The sequence below is a fragment of the Anolis carolinensis genome, chromosome 4, assembly GCF_035594765.1.
Source record: "Anolis carolinensis isolate JA03-04 chromosome 4, rAnoCar3.1.pri, whole genome shotgun sequence".
Lineage (NCBI taxonomy): Eukaryota > Metazoa > Chordata > Lepidosauria > Squamata > Dactyloidae > Anolis > Anolis carolinensis.
This window is the reverse complement of record NC_085844.1, coordinates 148,680,302-148,698,472: the sequence shown is the minus strand read 5'-3', so window position 1 is coordinate 148,698,472 and position 18,171 is coordinate 148,680,302. Positions and strand designations below refer to the sequence as shown.

General features: G+C 37.2%; 1 protein-coding gene across 4 annotated transcripts in view; it reads right to left on the bottom strand.

Moving 5' to 3' along the window:
• ptbp2 (polypyrimidine tract binding protein 2) overlaps nt 1–18,171 on the bottom strand; it is an 86,593-nt gene that overhangs the window by 33,680 nt on the left and 34,742 nt on the right. For all 4 annotated transcript variants that reach the window (XM_008109220.3, XM_062977976.1, XM_062977977.1 and 1 more), the window contains exons 4-5: nt 8,247–8,419; nt 1,460–1,603 (exon numbers count right to left, since the gene is read on the bottom strand). In XM_008109220.3, the coding sequence (XP_008107427.1) occupies nt 1,460–1,603; nt 8,247–8,419 (317 nt within the window). The remainder of the gene's footprint in view (nt 1–1,459; nt 1,604–8,246; nt 8,420–18,171) is intronic.

Genomic DNA, 18,171 nt, shown 5'->3' with positions numbered 1-18,171 from the left:
AACATTTTATCATATATGGTTTACTTGTGACAAAGCAAAAAGAAAATTGAAAACATAAATACTAGTATTGCTTGATTCAGATAATACTTAAGATTAAAATCCATTGCTTTTGCTGAGACTGATGAACGAACCAAAAGAGACACAACACAAAAAGTGCTGGAAAAATGGTAATCACAACAAAATTGTTGTATATGAAGAAATGGTAGAATATGGAAATTTCAACCCAGGACAGTTGGATAATTAAAAATTTTGAATAAATAAATTTTCTCTTGATAAGAGAAAAGGCACTGGGGGGTTATGAAGATCTGGGAACCCATAATTGATTTTTTTTTGTAGGAAAGGGATGAAAAGGTATTAACCATAGGGTTTGGGAATTAGTAATTTAGATCTAAAAGTTAGAAGTGTGAGGTAATACGAATATGCAGAAAGCAAGATTTATTATCATATATAAAATTTGCACGAAAGTTGGAAATAAACTGTAAATTCATTGCCATTCTTGCTTTCTTCTTCTTTTTTTGTAATCTATCATTTGTATGGTTTTAGAAGTGTGTAATTTAGAAGTGGTTGGTAGGGTACTATGTGTTTTTAAAATAAGTGTATTATTTTCATTATTGTATGCAGATTTCAGTTAATAAAATAAAACCAGCACATATCAATTGAACCACCTCTATGGGGGGAAAAATCAGTATCAAGCAAGTCTTAATATCTTTCAGTAAACTGGCTGAAAAAGGTGGTTGAACAATTCAATTTCAAATATGACACCTGCCAAGACGTAATGAAGAGTAGAATATAAATAGTCCTAAAATTGCTTGTTACAGCACAGTTAGTATGATCAAGAAAAGAACACAAGAAATGAGCATGAAAGTTTTACCATCTGACATATCATGGGTCAATGCTGCTTTAACATGCTTCATAGGAAATGGCAAGATCAAATGCTTTCAAAGACTTTTAAAGTTAGCACCTGCAGGAGCCGTAGTTTCCCAGTTTGAGTAAGAGTACTGTCTTGATCTGGAAGAATAGGCTCTAAACATCTTCAAGATCAAATACTTATTTTTTTTAGTTATTTCCCCAGAGTGAACATGAATATATTTTTCACAAACTGTATTTTTAGAATAGTAGATCAAATAGATGAGATTACTTGCACAATGTAATTTAAATTGCTTTATTTAAATATACTGGCCTCTGTTACATGTCTGAAGTGGTAACAGGTTTCTTCAGTAGGTAAATCTGAGCTAAGACCCAAAAAGATTATTGATACTGTACCTTTATTTTTTCAGAACAAAGAAATGTTAAACATGGTTAGATATTTGCTGTAAATATGATCTCTACCATGCAATTATAGAATAAAGCCCAACTCTCCTTTAGTGTTACACAAAACAAAGCCAGCTACACATTGCTTAAAGACACAAGGAATAAATGCAATAATTAACAACTATAATCTTAAGAAAACATATTTTACCTGATTCAGTGTATTATCAGTCTTTAATTCTTTATGGTTTGAGTACTGGATATAAATGGGTTGGTTACGAAGATGAGGTGTCACGGCAGAATAATAATTAACCATAGTGATTGCAGCTTCTTCTGTTGCCAACTCCAAAAAAGCCTATAAAATATTTTTTTAAATTGTAGTGATTACAATGCATATATTCAAATTCTATTTCTGTGTTCTTATGTTAAAGCCACAGTTCCAGGTCACAAAATAATGTAGTGCTTAAACAAATTAAATAATTGCACACATTATAAACCTGCATAAGAAAAGCATGTGCTTCAATTCTTAACAGTGCCCATAGTGATTTAAAAAGGGATACTGGCCAGAGCAATACTGTCAATTTATTTAAATAGGCATATACATTCTTCATGTATGTCCAGTTGAAAGAACAAAGAGAATTTATGAGGAATTTAAAAGGCTGTCAGATTGCTTTTGTTCATGGAGTTATGACAACAAAAACTTAAAGAAACAACAAAAAGGAATAAAGGAGAATCCAAAGAGAAATGTTACTTATATAGGCTCTCATATATAAACATGCATGAAGTATTAGTATGGCACACACCTGTCTAATTCACAAAAACCATGAATGAGATGATCCAGCACCAGCATAGCTAGAAGCAGCAGCATTTCAGACATGAACAGGCAGCAACACTCAGATTTATTTACTAGAAAAGCTAAATAAATATTATGCCCATTAGCAGATTACTTTGACTATATAAAAGCTGTGAAAACTCAATCAAGACAAAGGGGAACACTTCTTCACTAATTCAATTTCTGAAATTTCTGTTGCACGAGAGAAGATATGGTAGGCTGAAAAATGAATGTGAGTTTTTATACCTTCTTCCCTTCCTCAGAAAATCTCTAGATTTTCCAGTTTCAACCAGGATGATGAGAATTAGAAACTCTGTAAAAACCACCAGGTTTTGTTGTTGCTGCCAACCACCAATTAAGCAAATGCCTCACAGACACTCAGCAAGGTGGTACATAAGATATTTTAATGGACTGCATAAAATCCTGTACAAGGTTTATACCACTTTCCCACAAAATATTAAAGATCTGTCCCAGCTGACAGTCATGATCCGATATCAGATCCAGAAGTTTGTAGTTTGCTTGTCAGGAAAGGCTTAAGAGATATTAGAGCTGGCATTTGTGTCAGCCTGCAAGATCCTATTGCCTGTAGCCAAAAGTTAACTTTCATAACTTTTTACTGCATCCTTCCATGTGCATGTAAAAGCACAGATCAACAGAAGTTTTCTTCAGGCATCTTGCTAAAAACACCTCCAAGATGCTCAATGAGATGCATCCCCAAGATGCTCAATGAGATACAGAACATCCCCCAAAACATAGACTACTGCACACACATGAATCTAACTTTAAACTGAGTAAAATAAATGTGGACAGTTTTGTGACATGAAGATAGGAAAACACTAACACTTTGTTCTTCTTAATTTCCAGTCTGTTGGATAAAGTACAGTCAGCCCTTCATATCTGCTAATTTCACCACATTTGTGGATTTGATTATTTCTGAGTTTGCCGTTGCCCTGCCGCAGCTGATTTTCTCCTACGTTCCAAGATGGAAGCTGTGCTTGCTCAGATTCCTTAGCCCATACAAATAGTCATATAGACACAAAGTTAAACCACCACTCCAAGCCTTGGCTCAATTTCTATTTCCAATCTGTATGGGCTATGGTGTATTAGGAGTGCACACCTGGCAGTCAGATACCACCCTCTTCTGAGACTTCAGGGCTTCCCCTGTGATGACCCTCACCACAAACTGCCAGGGCCACCGGGTGCCTATCACTCAGAAGCCCCATGCTTTGAATGGAAGATGAACAATCACTGCTGCCATGAACCATCTCTCAAAGCTGAGGCTGCTGTGTGCACATTCATACAGGAGCTGCATACTTTAGGAGGAGGGAATCTCCTTGCTATCACCACAATCTGTATCCCAATGCTGGGGCCGCTGTGTGCACATTTGAAGGAGTTAGATGCAGAGGGCTCTCAAGTTTGTAAAGCAGGCGGCTGGGGGCTCACTAGAAGGAACAAGGAAAATGTGTGCCTGGTGGCTGACCCACACAGCGACCCCACCCCCAAGCTCAGGGCTGCTGTGTGGATATTCAAACAGTAACCTCGTGTATTGGGAGAGGGGGAGTACAAGTTATTGTTGAAACTGCAAACCATCTCCCAAAGCTGGGGCTACTGTACACACATTCACATGGCAGCCCTGTGTTCTGGGAAGAGGGGAGGGCAAGCAATTGCAGATTCCTGAATATTGTTTAGATTCTGGTCAATATTAATACCAGGTTGATACAATGAAAATAAAAGGTATCTCTTATTTTCAGGACCTTGGTTTTTCTTTAAAAGAAAATATGATCAATGTGATCATAAATGGAAGTACTATGCTTTTATATGTTTTTATGTATTAATTCATTGTAATTGAATGTATCTTATGTTGTTGTATTTTATTGTTGCATTACTGACCTTGGTCCCCATGTAAGCCACCCCAAGTTCCTTCGGGGAGATGGGGCGGGATATAAGAATTGTTGTTGTTGTTGTTATGCTTGAGCCATTGGCTACAATTCTTTCTTTCCTGGAAACTCACCAGAGCCCAGTATCAATGGCTACTAATGGTCCGTGGGCCACCACTTCGAACAATCTGGTTTAGGTAAGTTTTAGGCTTTGTGACAAAGATTTACAGCTTGTGGAATATGGCATAAAGCAAGCAGAGCTGAGAAGGATAAAAAGGAGTGAGGCAAAGAAACTGAAAGAATAAGTGGAAAGAGATAAACTGTGGGGTAGCATATCAAGGTTTGGCCTAGGAAGAATGTGAGAAGAAAACACTCATGTAGAGAGAAGAGGTAAGACAACAGTATAGCTCCCTATGCCCAATATTATCTCAATGAGTCCCTTTTAAGGTGTAGGTTACTTAAGAAAGAAGTGAAACATGGGGTGTGGGGTAGTACTGCATATTACATCTTTGTCTCTTGGATTAGATCCTTTGAAAGGTTGGCAGATTTTCACGTTTCTTTGGCTCAATTCTGACCAGTCATGAGATTTAACTCATGCCTAACATTTTCTCTTGTAGTAACAGGAGCAGGCATTGCTAAAATGAACTGCAGTTGTATTTCCTTATCAACATCTAGCCAAAAAATAAGTACAGTTATGCAAAGCCAAACATTTCCTCAAAATTCAAAAAATGTTTTCCCAAATAATAGGCATAAATTATGTTTTCCTTTGCAAAAACAAATGATCAAAATGTTGAGCGAATAAACCTCTTTCACTTTTCCAGTAAACCCTAATTCAGGGGTCAAATAGACAGCTGAAGACAACCCTCAACAAAGCTTCGTTTGCCCAAGGTGGGGGAGAGCTGCAGTGTTCAATGTCCAGTGTGTTCATACAAAAGGGTCAAGTGATCATCTTTTCCTAGGCTATCACCATATTATAATCCTGGTGGAGACAGGCACATTTCAATTTTTCTCCACAAACAAAAATCCTCATTGCAATTAGAAATGTAAGAGGACAGGGAGCACTTCAGCACTACATAGGATCAGTATCCTTTAATAGGAATATAAACATCAAGCGAAATTCAATTTCTAGCTCAAACTAGAGTGCGCCTACTTATCAGTTGGACATACCTCAGTATTGATTTATCAAGTCACATTTATTTCAATTGATTTAATCTAGCTGGGCTAAACCAAGTAAACCAAGCTCTGAATTTCATCTTAAACTTCTCTAAGCCACACCAACCATCTCTAAACCACACCAACCATCTCTAAACCACACCAACCATCTCTAAGCCACACCAACCTGTTTGGTATGTGAGAAAATGCCAGCAATGCTGCCAGTAGTGGGGGGTAAAGCCAGAACACAGATAGAATCAGTAAAAAAGCATTTTGAGCTAGGTGTTAGGCATGAAGAAGTACTAGACAACAAATCCCACCAATTCTATTTCCAAAAGTCAATTTGAAGGACTGATAGTACCACTGGGTGGCAAGAGTGTCAACTACAGTAACCTGTGCAATGCTCTCCAAGGATTTTTTAAAAACTGCATTTCTTTCATTTGTTTTGGGATCCTCTTAACTAAAATCTTAATGAATTAAGTTTCTGAACTATCATTTCAAGTTCTGCAGAGTTAAAACATATAAGGTTTAACATAATTTTGTAGCTCAAGATGTGCACATTAAAGTGGATTATTTCAGCTGACTTCTATGTAAAGGAAAACTATGAATATAAATCTAGATACACTTGTTTGGGAATAAGTATCATGGGAGTCAGTGGGACATTCTTTTCATTCTTTGCTGAGTGGGAGCAAGGGTGAAGGTATATTGCAAACATTTTAAATTTGAACCTTTGCCAATACAGCATAACTCTGCTCTGTTATACTAAATGTGGGTATGAGTTTTAGAGACTGAAAAAGCTAACTTTATTTTGAAAAAAAAGCATTTTCACATACAAAAATAGGTATTTTGGAAAACCAAATATAGTGGGTCTTCAGAATCCACTGGTATTTGAGTCTTAGGATCCCTATGGATATCAAAATCTGTGGGTGCTCAAATACAATAGTATAGGATATACTATATCCTATGAGCAATATTGCATATTGCTCAAATGAAATATTATATACAATAGTATAGGAAAATAGGATCCTTTACATAAAAAGAACAAGTGCTGGAGAAAATCTGAAAATCTGTGAAATGGCTACAGTATGCTATGCCTATGCATTAGTATAGTGCTTAACATGTAGCCATGTCAAGCACTGCTTTTTAGAATCTGAAAATTTTGGAGACTTGGTTAGTGAATCCATGGATATAGAAACTATAGATATGGAAGGCTGACTATAACAAACTTCCATAACAAACTTCTAGCAAATAAACCTTGAAAGACAATAGCTCTGTTCACATATTGTTTCTCGTGCTCTCTTCTAAATAGAAACAAGGGAGTACAGTAGAGTCTCACTTATCCAACATAAACGGGCCGGCAGAACGTTGGATAAGCGAATATGTTGGATAACAAGGAGAGATTAAGAAAAAGCCCATTAAACATCAAATTGGTTTATGATTTTACAAATTAAGCACCAAAACATCGTGTTATACAACAAATTTGACAGAAAAGATAGTTCAATGCACAGTAATGCTATGTCATAATTACTGTATTTACGAATTTAGCACCAAAATATCACGATATATTGAAAACATTGACTACAAAAATGCGTTGGATAATCCAGAACGTTGGATAAGCGAGTGTTGGATAAGTGAGACTCTACTGTACTTAGCTTTGTCCCTACCTTCTTCTGCAGTTTTGAAATGCAGAAAGTGATACATGTGAAGAGACTAATTCCTATTTGCATATAGGCTCTCCAAGTAAGCATGATTCCTGGAAATTGAAGGAATCTGTTGGCATGAAAAGCTTAAACAAATAGGAAACTCTGCATATTACTTTCCACGTGAGGAAGGTTTTTCCACAGGGGGGAGGTAAGGGCTGTGTATCCCCTTAATTACTGTTTCAGGACATCATGGTGAGTAATGCCTGGGAAAGGGTAGGGTCTACCTAAGAATGAAAGTATCAATAGTACTAAATGCCACAGGAAAGATAAGAAAGCATAAGGTGAAAATAAAGAATCTACTTTCACTGAGAGCCTTTCCTACACATAAGAACCACCTGTTTCTGACTGTTACAAATTTTATTAGAGCCACAAAAAGTTAGAAAATATAAAATGAAGGTAGAAAGAGCTACACATTCTGATTAAATTTCTTTAAGAGCAGGAAAGAGTATGTGTTTCTTTCTTACCCTCTCAAAAATACAATCTCTCAGATGGGTGCCCTCATATGGCAAGTGTTACTAGACTCTTTGACAAGGCTCTACATGAGCTTCACTGGGCTCAATTTAGACTGGACGCAATCAGAGAGTCAATTTAGCTTTGGTCACAGTTCTCCCCAATGTCACTGACCTCATTTAAAACTGTGCTCAAGGGAGAAATAATGGAAGACAGCTCATGCTTTAGACCTGGACATTGTTGTAAAAATGTGGAAGGCCATATGTTGACATTATGAACATTTAGGGGTAGTTTCCAGTAATTCTGTAGTATGAGTATACAATCTCTACCGCTACCAAGATGTATCAGCAAATACAGTATTTCCCATGTTTCTTTGTGTCAAGTGGGTTTAATCTTAAATTTGATATTCTACTGGTAGCCCATCACTACGCTGAGTAATCTTGGGAGTGGCAGTGATGGGACTATGCATTTCTTTTTGAGCTCAACTGAATTAATTAGGAACAGTTTATGCTCAATTCAGAAATAGATCTTGTAGAGGGGGGAAGTTTAGAATTTATAATTTTGAGATTTAGCACAATGGGAGAACTAGAATATACTTTTAACCCTTATGTACTGAAAATTATGGGCAGTTGAAGTAAATTGTTTTCTGAATTGTGCCATAGTAAAAACTCCAAACCCATGTTCTGCAACAGATCACAAGACAGAATCAGAAGAGTGCAGGAAAAATAAAACAGATGACCAGTCATTTTAGGATGAAATTTAATATCTCATTTTTTTTTTCAACATGCAGAAGGATTATACATAAAGATCATACACAGTTGCTTTACTTCTGGCACCTAGCCACCTGAAGTACTTTTCCAAGCCTGGCTAGTGCACTAGGCTGTGAAAGAATGAAACATCCCTGACTCCAGTGCTGGGGTCTGGCCCCACCTGTGGAAGGTAGAGCTTTCTATACTAAAATTATAAGACAAAATTAGAAAGTACCTGGTTCTTTCCTTTCAGCATGAGAATGTTGGTTACCTTACCAAAAGGTAAGCCTAAAGCAATAACTTCTGTTTCTGTCACTTCCCCTGGTAATTTTCTGATATGAAGAACACGAGAAGGAGCCCCATCCATTTTGTCTTCACCTTTGAATTTCTTGTTGTCGTTACCATTGGCTGAAAGACATTTTTATAATTTATTTCATATCTGAAAACTAGCCTATTTATTATAGACTCAAAGAAAAAATACATTGGTGCATGCATACAGATTCCATATCAGTAAGTGAAATTAGTAACTGGTCTTTTAAAAAGATATTTATATCATTATAAAAAAAAACTTTGTGCTTCCTCACAAAGATATGCTCTAGCTGATGGATCGACTTACCATGCATTTTCTTCCCCAAACCACTGCAGAGTTAATTACCTGAAGCACCAAGGAGTAGTGAACACCATATAATAACTGGCAACTATTTTAAGTGTTTAGGTTATCAAGTAACTACTGTTCCATAACTGATCCTGTGCCACCAAAAATAAATGAAGATCCTGTACCTGCCTAGTAACAGTGGAGGCCCTTCACTGCATATCTTTCTGACTTTCTGCTTTAATTTTGCCTCCAACAGATCAGTTTTCGTTATTCCATGGTAAGTAGCTTTATTCGCCCTCTATTTCAGATGTGATCTATGCACTTCCAATACAAACAGTTCACAGTAGCACAGTATGTGTCTTAAGGAGAAGTTTCCTATTATGTCTTTCAAGGGCTACTGTGGACTGCTTAGCTACCAATCAGAAACAATTCAAACAAAGCCATGTTAGTCTGAATCAGTATGAAAGTGATTTGGCAGCACCTTTGAGACTGAGAGAAGGAAGTTGGTAGCATAAGATTTTGCAGGCTTAAGTCTACTTCATCAGATGCATGGATGAAGTAGATTTAAGTCTACAAAAATTTAAGCTACCAGCTTCTTTTCCCCCAGTAAAGTCTCAAAGGTTCAGTACTACAAGATCCCTTTGTAATAGAAAAGAATGTATCAGCAATGTATCAGCGGAGGAGGCCCTGCTCCCAGTCCCACTCCCATCTCAAGTATGGCTGGTGGGAACGAGAGAGAGGGCCTTCTCTATGGTCGTCCCCCCTAACCTCTGGAACTCCCTCTTCTCCTTTAAAAAGCAACTGAAGACTACTTATGCTCATTAGCATATGGAGAGGAGGATTAGAGCATGAGAGATCACTACCGAGCCCCTGGTTGAGAACTATTTCGTGTTTGGACTCTTCTAGTCCATACCAGCCCACTGACCATCGTTTAACTACACAACCAACCCACACTGTTTTGTGAACTCTAGTTGGCTGGTATAAATGAATGTGGATGTTTGTTTAGATTTTATGTTATTATATAATTTTGTTTGACTACGTGAAATTTAATTTATTGATGTTTAGGTTTAATTTACTGGTTAGGCTTTAATTTGATGTCAGATTTTAATGTTATTTTCATATGCGGAATTTTATGGGATTTTATGTCAGTATTTGTTTGTTTTACGGAGGCATTGAATGTTTGCCATTGTATGTTGGAATCCGCCCTAAGTCGCCTCAGGGAGATAGGGCGGAATACAAATGAAGTTTTATTATTATATATTATTACAATGGGGTCCGGCTCTCTTAAGTGTAAAATCTGTGCTCCATTTTAATGGCAATGCTATCAGATATTTAGAAACATTTGACCTAACCCAGAGAACACAACTAACAACCATGTAAACCCAACCTTTTCCCCATCAGAAATAACTGCATTTTCTTAGTCCTTTGTTTCTAGACAGATGTCATATTATGACAAAAATGTAAGGTTATAAAGATAAAAACATTTAAATTCTCTCCAAAACTGAGCAATACATTGCAATGAGCTTCTCAGCAACAAATACTATAAGTTATATACTGTGAGAAAAGGACATGATCATAATTAGGATATAGGAAAAGCAGGTATTAATTTCTACTTTGAAGATGAAATTAAATAATTGGAAGAGAAATATTAGCAAATGAGAAACAATTGATCAAAGAATCCACCCCTGAAATAAAGAATAGTTACCATAACGCAGAATAGTTAATTTACATTTTTTCCTGACATGTAACAGGAATATCATAATAATCTGAAACTGAAGAATGGAAAATATTGTCCTATAAAAAAATATGTTGATCAGATTTTAGAATTAACTGCCTAAAACACAAAAAACAGATTTGAAAAATTCATGGAAGATAAAAATATCAATGAGTACGTGTCACAGGGATGATTTGCTACCTTCAGGAACGAAGGCTCTTATGAATACCAGGTACTGGAGTAGGACAATGAGTGACAGCTATTGCCTTTATATTCTCCCTGTGGATGTCCTGCGCGTATGTTGTTGGCCATCATGGAAAGCAAGATGATTGAAAAAAAAAAACCCCAATAACCATATGTTATTATCCCTAATAAACAGCTAAAAAAAGGGATGCGTTGCAAATTGGAAATCAGAAATTTACACAAGATGCCCAATCCTAAACATTTTTCCCCAAAAGCAAACTTCACAGAGTGGTATAAGGAAGTATGGAAATTGGCAATAAATGATAAGCTGACATGTAAATTAAAAGTTAAGAGGGATATGGAAACAAAATGATTTCGGTGATGTAGGGAGAAAATTTATTGAAAGAGGATTTAAGAAGGATGGAAAATTAACTCCACAACAGGAAATGAAATTTTGGACAGATGATGTATAAAAGAAATGGTTCGGGGGGGAGGGGAAAATGGTGGTATGGGACAGAAGATATATGTAAGGGTGAAAATAACAGTAGATGCAAAAAATGTATTGTAGACTGTATTGAATATTATGGGTCTGCTGTATAACAAATGATGTATAACAAATGTTTTAATAAATATTATTATTAAATAATAATAATAATAATAATAATAATAATAAGAAATGCTTGCTTCTATGTTAAATGTAATACTTCCACTATCCTCCTGTCCATTTACCTAGAGTCAGACAGCTAGCAATATGAAGAATATTACCAATTTTTCTTGTCTGTGAGAAAACAAGTGAAAAGACCAACACTTTTTATAAAAGCAGAAACTGCATAATATTTTAACTGAAAAAAAGTATTTTGTGTAAAGTTATTATTTCTGTAAATTTTATGAATAAGAATAATAGTTTTATTTCTTGCCCGCCTCTCCTCATGCCTCGAAACAAGTTACAGCATTACTAAAACATAAACACAAAATCATTTTAAACATTCCATAAAAGACATATATTAAAACATATTTCCACAAAACAAAAATTAGGCATACAGTGTTAAAATTCATCACTGAAACTGTCTGGGTAGGCCTGCCGGAAGAGAGAAGTCTTCACTTGTATCTTAATTCCAACAGCTGATCCAGCTGTCGGAGCTCTACCGGCAGGTCGTATGTGTGTTTGTGTGTGTGTGTGTGTGTGTGTATGTACACACACATGCATACAGTATTATTTTTTTATGAGGCAAACAGTACCAAAATGTAAAAATGGTACACAAAATATACCAAAATGTTTAAAAACACTGAAAAATGCATATGTATTCTTAGAATGCATAAATCATTCTCATCATGTATGTTTTTTACAAGGGGCTCAGCATGGTAACAATTGATATCTTTATTGTGAATGACACTTAAAAACTATTTGACATTTGCACAATTATCTTTTATAACAAAAGCTAACAGTGGAGTCATGGGGAAGGTTCTTCTCAGATACACTGACCTACACAACATGACATCATTAATGTAAGTTTGTCCCCTGCCACTAAGCATAATATTGTCAGTCTCAGTCCCATCCACCCATCTCTACCTGCAGTATGCTAAAGAATAATAACAATACAATAATAATAACTTTATTTATGGAGGTATGCTACCTCCATCTCACCAACAGGGACTCAAACAGTTAAAACAACAAGCATTATATTTAAAAACAAATTAAAGAATAACATTGCCTTGCCTGGAACTAAGCATTATATTTAGACAACGCATGCACATTTTTGAAAATGCTATGATAATAAACCCAACATAGCATGCTGACATAGTAATCCTTTGCTGGCCCATATGGAGACAAATATTTTCATAGGCTTTGGCTGTTTGTCTAGGCCAGGCATGGGCAAACTTCAGCTCTCCAAATGTTTTGAACTCTTACTCCCATAATTCTTAATAGCCAGTAGACTGTTAGGAATTGTGGGAGCTGAGGTTCAAAACACCTTGAGGGCCGAAGTTAGCCCATGCCTGGTCTGGACCAAAGAGAATTGTTTTGGAGGGTAAAAACTGAAACCTTCAAGTAAATAAGAAGTTCTCCTGGTACTACTCTGTTTCCCCTAAAATAAGACATCCCCAGAAAATAAGACCTAGTAGAGATTTTGCTGAATTGCTAAATATAAGGCCTCCCCCGAAAGTAAGACCTAGCAAAGTTTTTGTTTGGAAGCATGACCGCCAAACAGAACGCCAGAGCATGCAGGATTGGTAAATGTACGTACCATAGAGTGTTGTACATGGAAACAATGGTAGTAACAAGAAATTCTTGATAGGATTTACAGTTTGTCTGGTTGACTATGTTGGTTTGTGATGACAACTGCTGTACAGTATATAATAAATGTTCTTTTTTTTTGTTCAACAATAAATGTGAATTCTTCTTCATGGAAAACTAAGACATCCCCTGAAAATAAGACCTAGCGCATCTTTGGGAGCAAAAATTAATATAAGACACTGTCTTATTTTTGGGAAAACACAGTAGGTTCTCCTCAGTCATATATGAAACAAATATACTAATCTGAGAGAGGTGGCCAAAAAAAGTTGAGGGACTACTCATCCCTACGTACTTATTTCTTTAACACAACAGGATTGAAATGAATTTCACAAGTGGGGATACACAAGAGAAGGCCTAGGCTGCTCCCAGATATTGGAACTCCCTTCCTAGGGAGGCTAGGCTGCCTCTCTCCTTATTGTCCTTTCATCAGCAGGTAATGAACTCAGACTTTGTTGAACTGGTTGTTTTAGTGTGCTGTGCTAATTGTATGATATGCTTTTAAATCAAATTTACATAGTTTTAAATCTTATATACAGTCCTAACTTTTAATCTTAACTTTCTGTGTTTTAGCTACATGTGTTCACAGATTTTCTTTAGATCTTGTAAGCCAATTAAACATCTCAACTTTGGGGACGGGGGGGGGGGGGGAGCACAGGGATATAAGATATAAACAAAGCAAGAGTATAGACTAGAATGATGGGTCAGGAGACTGTCTTCCTTAAATAAGTATGTGCCCCCTTTGTTCTCGTAGATGATATGAGGATGTTAAAAGAGATGGACAGGATTGGTCCAACCAGTCACACGAACACAACCTACTATAAGACCTTCAGTCAAACAATGCTTTCGCCAAAGCATTGGCGATGACTCTGTCAGTCTAATACATACATTGTGAATCATTCTCACTTAGAAATATTTTAGTACTAAGATTATCATATTATGCAAATCTAATGTGTGCTGTAATTTTGGAGACAACACGTAGCCAAAAAAGGTGAACATTCGATTCAACTAAATAAGGTATTTGTTTTACTCCACACCCTACTAGATGTGTGTGTGTGAAAGTTATGTATACTTTCAGATACAGGTTGATCACTCATATTTGATAGGGGTGTGCACGATTCCATTTGGAGCTACAGGATTCGGAAAATTTCAGAGATCCAGGAGCCAGATTGTCAAAAACGGACTGGACAGGACCCAACTGAAGGATCAGTCGGAGCGGACCATGTGGCAGCGGATTTTTCAGCTGCATTCGGCTGCTCCATGATTGACAAGAACAAACGCATAAGGGTTTTTCCCCCGTTACTCTTGCCAGAGCCAATCAGATGAAGTGACCTTTTGCAAAGCTGGTCTATATATACCAAGGCTCCTCTGTGTCTATCTCAGTGCTGCTGCTGTTTAGGATCATTTTTTTGAGAATTCCAATCTTTCTCTTGGGCATTATATCATTACTTCGTTTAGTATCTTCCTTAGTTACGCCTTCTTTAGTAATTTCTCTAGGGAGGTGTGGGTGGGCATGCATTTTTTTTTGGGGGGGGGAGCTGTGAAAGGGCATTTTTTGTTTAAATGTTTTACCTTTTTTTGCTTTAACTTGACTGAGTGAGTGTGGGATAGGTTTAGGGAAGGGAGGGATAGCCTGACTCCCTTGAATCCCCACGGGGAGAAAGGTTAGTAATATTATTTCAATTTCAATCCCTCTCCAGCTCTACCTTTTGCCTTGTGTGTACTTCTGTACCAGCAGCCGCTCCCCCCCGCCCCAATATTTTAAAATTACAAAAAAGCCCTGTAAAATCTATTTGTAAAACTTTTAAAAATTTCCTAAAAATTGGTAGATGAGTGAATCTTTCTAAAACTTTGAAGGAATGATGTTCTACTCTTGTTCTGTCACAGTGGAGAAATTAAGGAATACATCTTTTGGGTTTTTTAAAATACTTTTTTTTGTAAAATCTTTAAAAATTGCCTAAAAGCAGTGGATGACCCAAACTTTCTGAAATCTGACAGACTTGCAGTCATAAATGAGCCATACAAGTTTTGCCAGTTTTGTCTCAATATCCATAAAAATGATGGAAAAATGAGCCTTGGGAAACTTGTCACCAATGGGCCGGATCTTCCTGGAATGAAAATGGAACTTCCGGTTCTATTTCCCTGGAAAACAGAACAGTATGGTTTTTGGGTGTTGTGCACACCCTTAACATTTGAAATTCCAAGTCCAAAATACTCCAAATATTTATATGTTTGGCTGAAACAGCAGGATCAGCCAAACACAAACTTTAACATACTATTACCTTCAGGCTATATGTACAAAGATGTATACATGAACTTCATGTTTAGACTTGGGTCCCATTTCCAATATCTCATTATGTACATATATTCAAATATATGTATTCCAAAATCAAGAAAGTTTGGATATCTAAAACAGAAACCTAATTTGAAAAATTTGATTACATTTCTCACGGTAGAAGACAAAAGACTTAAATGTAGAATTCACCAAAATGAAAGAGTTGATGTTACTGTGGCAGAGATATAAGTCTTACTGAAGAACAAACTTAACACTGGATACAAACTAAAGAACTAGTAATAGAATTTGCCAGAGCTTCCAAAAGTGCTAATGAGAATTGCGGGTACCTAATGAAGGGTAAAGAAAAAGGACAAAAATCAGAAAATAAGGGGATGTGCTATCTGTAAGCAGAATGGAATATGACTCAGCCTAGTCCAAAAATAGTTTTCTCCTCTTCGACAGCTCAAGTCACTCAGATGAGCTGGTGGTTCAAAAAAGGAGAGTACAAGTCATCCTTTTCAGGATGTCCTCTCCCATGAGACTGTCAGTTCTTAGTACCACAACTAAACATACCACATTTTACTTTTCAACTGTACCTACAATCCATTATAAATATTTATAGGAACTAAACATAATGTGAAAATACATTAAGCCTTCAGATACAAACTGTGGTATAATTCTGTTCAAAAGATATATAGAATGCAATAAGCAAGCAGCTAGGTAAAACTGGAGGCAAAATAGCAAAAAGCTGGAGTTTCTCTGTGGTTATTACACTCCTGTCCACAGAATGCTATGAGGGCAATAGAACATATGAAAAGCATAAGAGTGGAGTAAGATTGTCTAAGAATTAATGGAGTGGGAAGATGCTGAAGGCAGAATGAGGGACTGTAGAAGGGAAGAACACTTGGTCTTTAAAGAATTTCAATTTTACCTCTGTCTACCTTGTTTCCCACCCCACACCCAAATCAGTACGGCCTATTTTTTTCAGGTGCGGAGCTAGGAATGGTAGGATGGAGGCAGCAGTGGCAGAAGCAGGGAAAAGGGAAATATTTGGTTTCTGTTTCTGAACACTTAGGAAGAGAATGGGGGAAACTGAGAAACAATGACAGACAACAGGAGCCTTTTGTTTGAGGTAGTATCTGGGTGAAACAAACTGCGGGTGGTGCAACAAAGGCAAATAATATCAGCAGTCGGGAAACCTCAGCAGCAGCAACTGTCTACTTTGCTATCTGTCTATGAGACAGTTAAAAAGATCTACTTTCTATTTCTTTCCTTATTGCTGATACTGCAGCTTTCGGTCAAACTGTACTTCCATCCCCGCCCTCCAAAATAACCCCAAAAAAGCTAATTTGAACTGGAGGCTTTCCTCATGGTCACTAAGGAGGAACTAGGCTACAAATGGAGGCTCCATGACCTTGTATTCCCAATCTCATTATTTATTTTAATATATCAAAGTATGGTATATTGGCTCTTATGCAATAAGGTATTAAGATATTAAGCAAACTCATGTCGAGATAGCTGAAAGAGCTTAGATTTATTTACAACTAACAATTTCTGGAAATTACTATCAATATTTTAAAAAGCTAAAATAGTCAAAAGTTAATTCACTAGAACTTTACAAAAAGCAACAGAAAGACCTCAAGGCCAGAGGTGTGCATGAAAATTTTTCCATCGTTTCCTTCATGCTGTTGTTTTGTGCCAACCGATCGTATGCATGAAACGACAGACAACATTTTCGTACGAAACGATAGGCAACATGATAATGAAAGCCACACAGTTATCGTGCTAGTTTTCGTTTTCTGCCACATGGCCTCCATGGCTACAATTCACTTTCTCATGCGTCAGAGGAGGAGACGGGGAGGTGATCCTTGGCCAATCGGAGGCCAAGGAATCACTGAAGTGGGCTGGGCAGGGAGTGTATATAAGGGGAGGACTGCACCCAAAAGAGCCATTTTCTGCCGTTGCTGGGCTGTGGTCTGGTTGGGTTTCGCTGCTGTGCTGTCTCCGCTTGGGCTGGGGTTGCCCTGGGTTGCCTGGCTGGTGGGCGGCTTGCCTTCTTTCTGCCTTCTTGCCTCTGGTGAGGGCACTAAGTAGGGACTACTGGGGGACTTGGGGGGGGGGGGGTTGGACTGGCTGGTGGGTGGCTGCTGTTGCTTGCCTCAGTTTAGAAAGTTTTCCTTTCATTGGGTAATTTCTTTCCATCCTTTCCCTTCTCAGTCTGCCTTGGTCCTCCCTCCGTTCCCTTGAGTGTTTTATTTTTATTTAACATTTTTGAAAGCAAAAACTTTTGGAGGGTTTCATTGTAATCCCCACCCCCCAAGTGCACTGCCTTGCTGGGGATTGGGGAACAAACAGTTCTGCCTGGCTGGCTGCGGAGAGAGCTAGCTTATTTTAAAACTACTTTAACAATATCAGGAAAAGGGGCTGGGATTTTTCAAGTGGGTTTGGCTGGGGAACTTGTGAGTGTGTAGTTCAAAATCACCTTCTTCCTCCCGATAACCCTCCGATTGGTTATTTATTATTATTTGTTTAAAAATAAATAAATTCAAAAGGAAATAATTTCTGCTTGAGTTAACTTTCCTATCATTTGGCTCTAGTTTTTTACTCCGCCTTGGACCTCCCTCCCTCTCCTTGGCAACAATAAAGATAGGAAGGATACTGACTTGTTATATTATTACTTTAGTATATTTTTTTCTGAAAGCAAATATACATTTCTTCTGGAGTTTACTTTGTAATCCCCTACCCCCAAGCCCTCCCATTGCTGCCAATGGCACAAAAATGTTAATGTTTTTTGTTTGCGAGACGAAAATTAATGTCGTATAGGCGGCCCATTTTTGTTAGTGGGACGCAAATACGAAAATGCCATGATACAAATGAAACTACACAAAACGAACAGCAATTCCATACAAAAGCACAACAGTACTTAAGGCAGTTGTGTGATTTTCAAATCCAAGATTTCATGTCACTTAATGAAATACATGGTATGCTTTCTCACTGACAGGAGTGATATAAGCATATATTCAAGTACAGAAACCAGATACATTATTGAACTAATTCTTTGCAATGACTCAATCATATACCCCTATTCCACGAAAGCACAAGG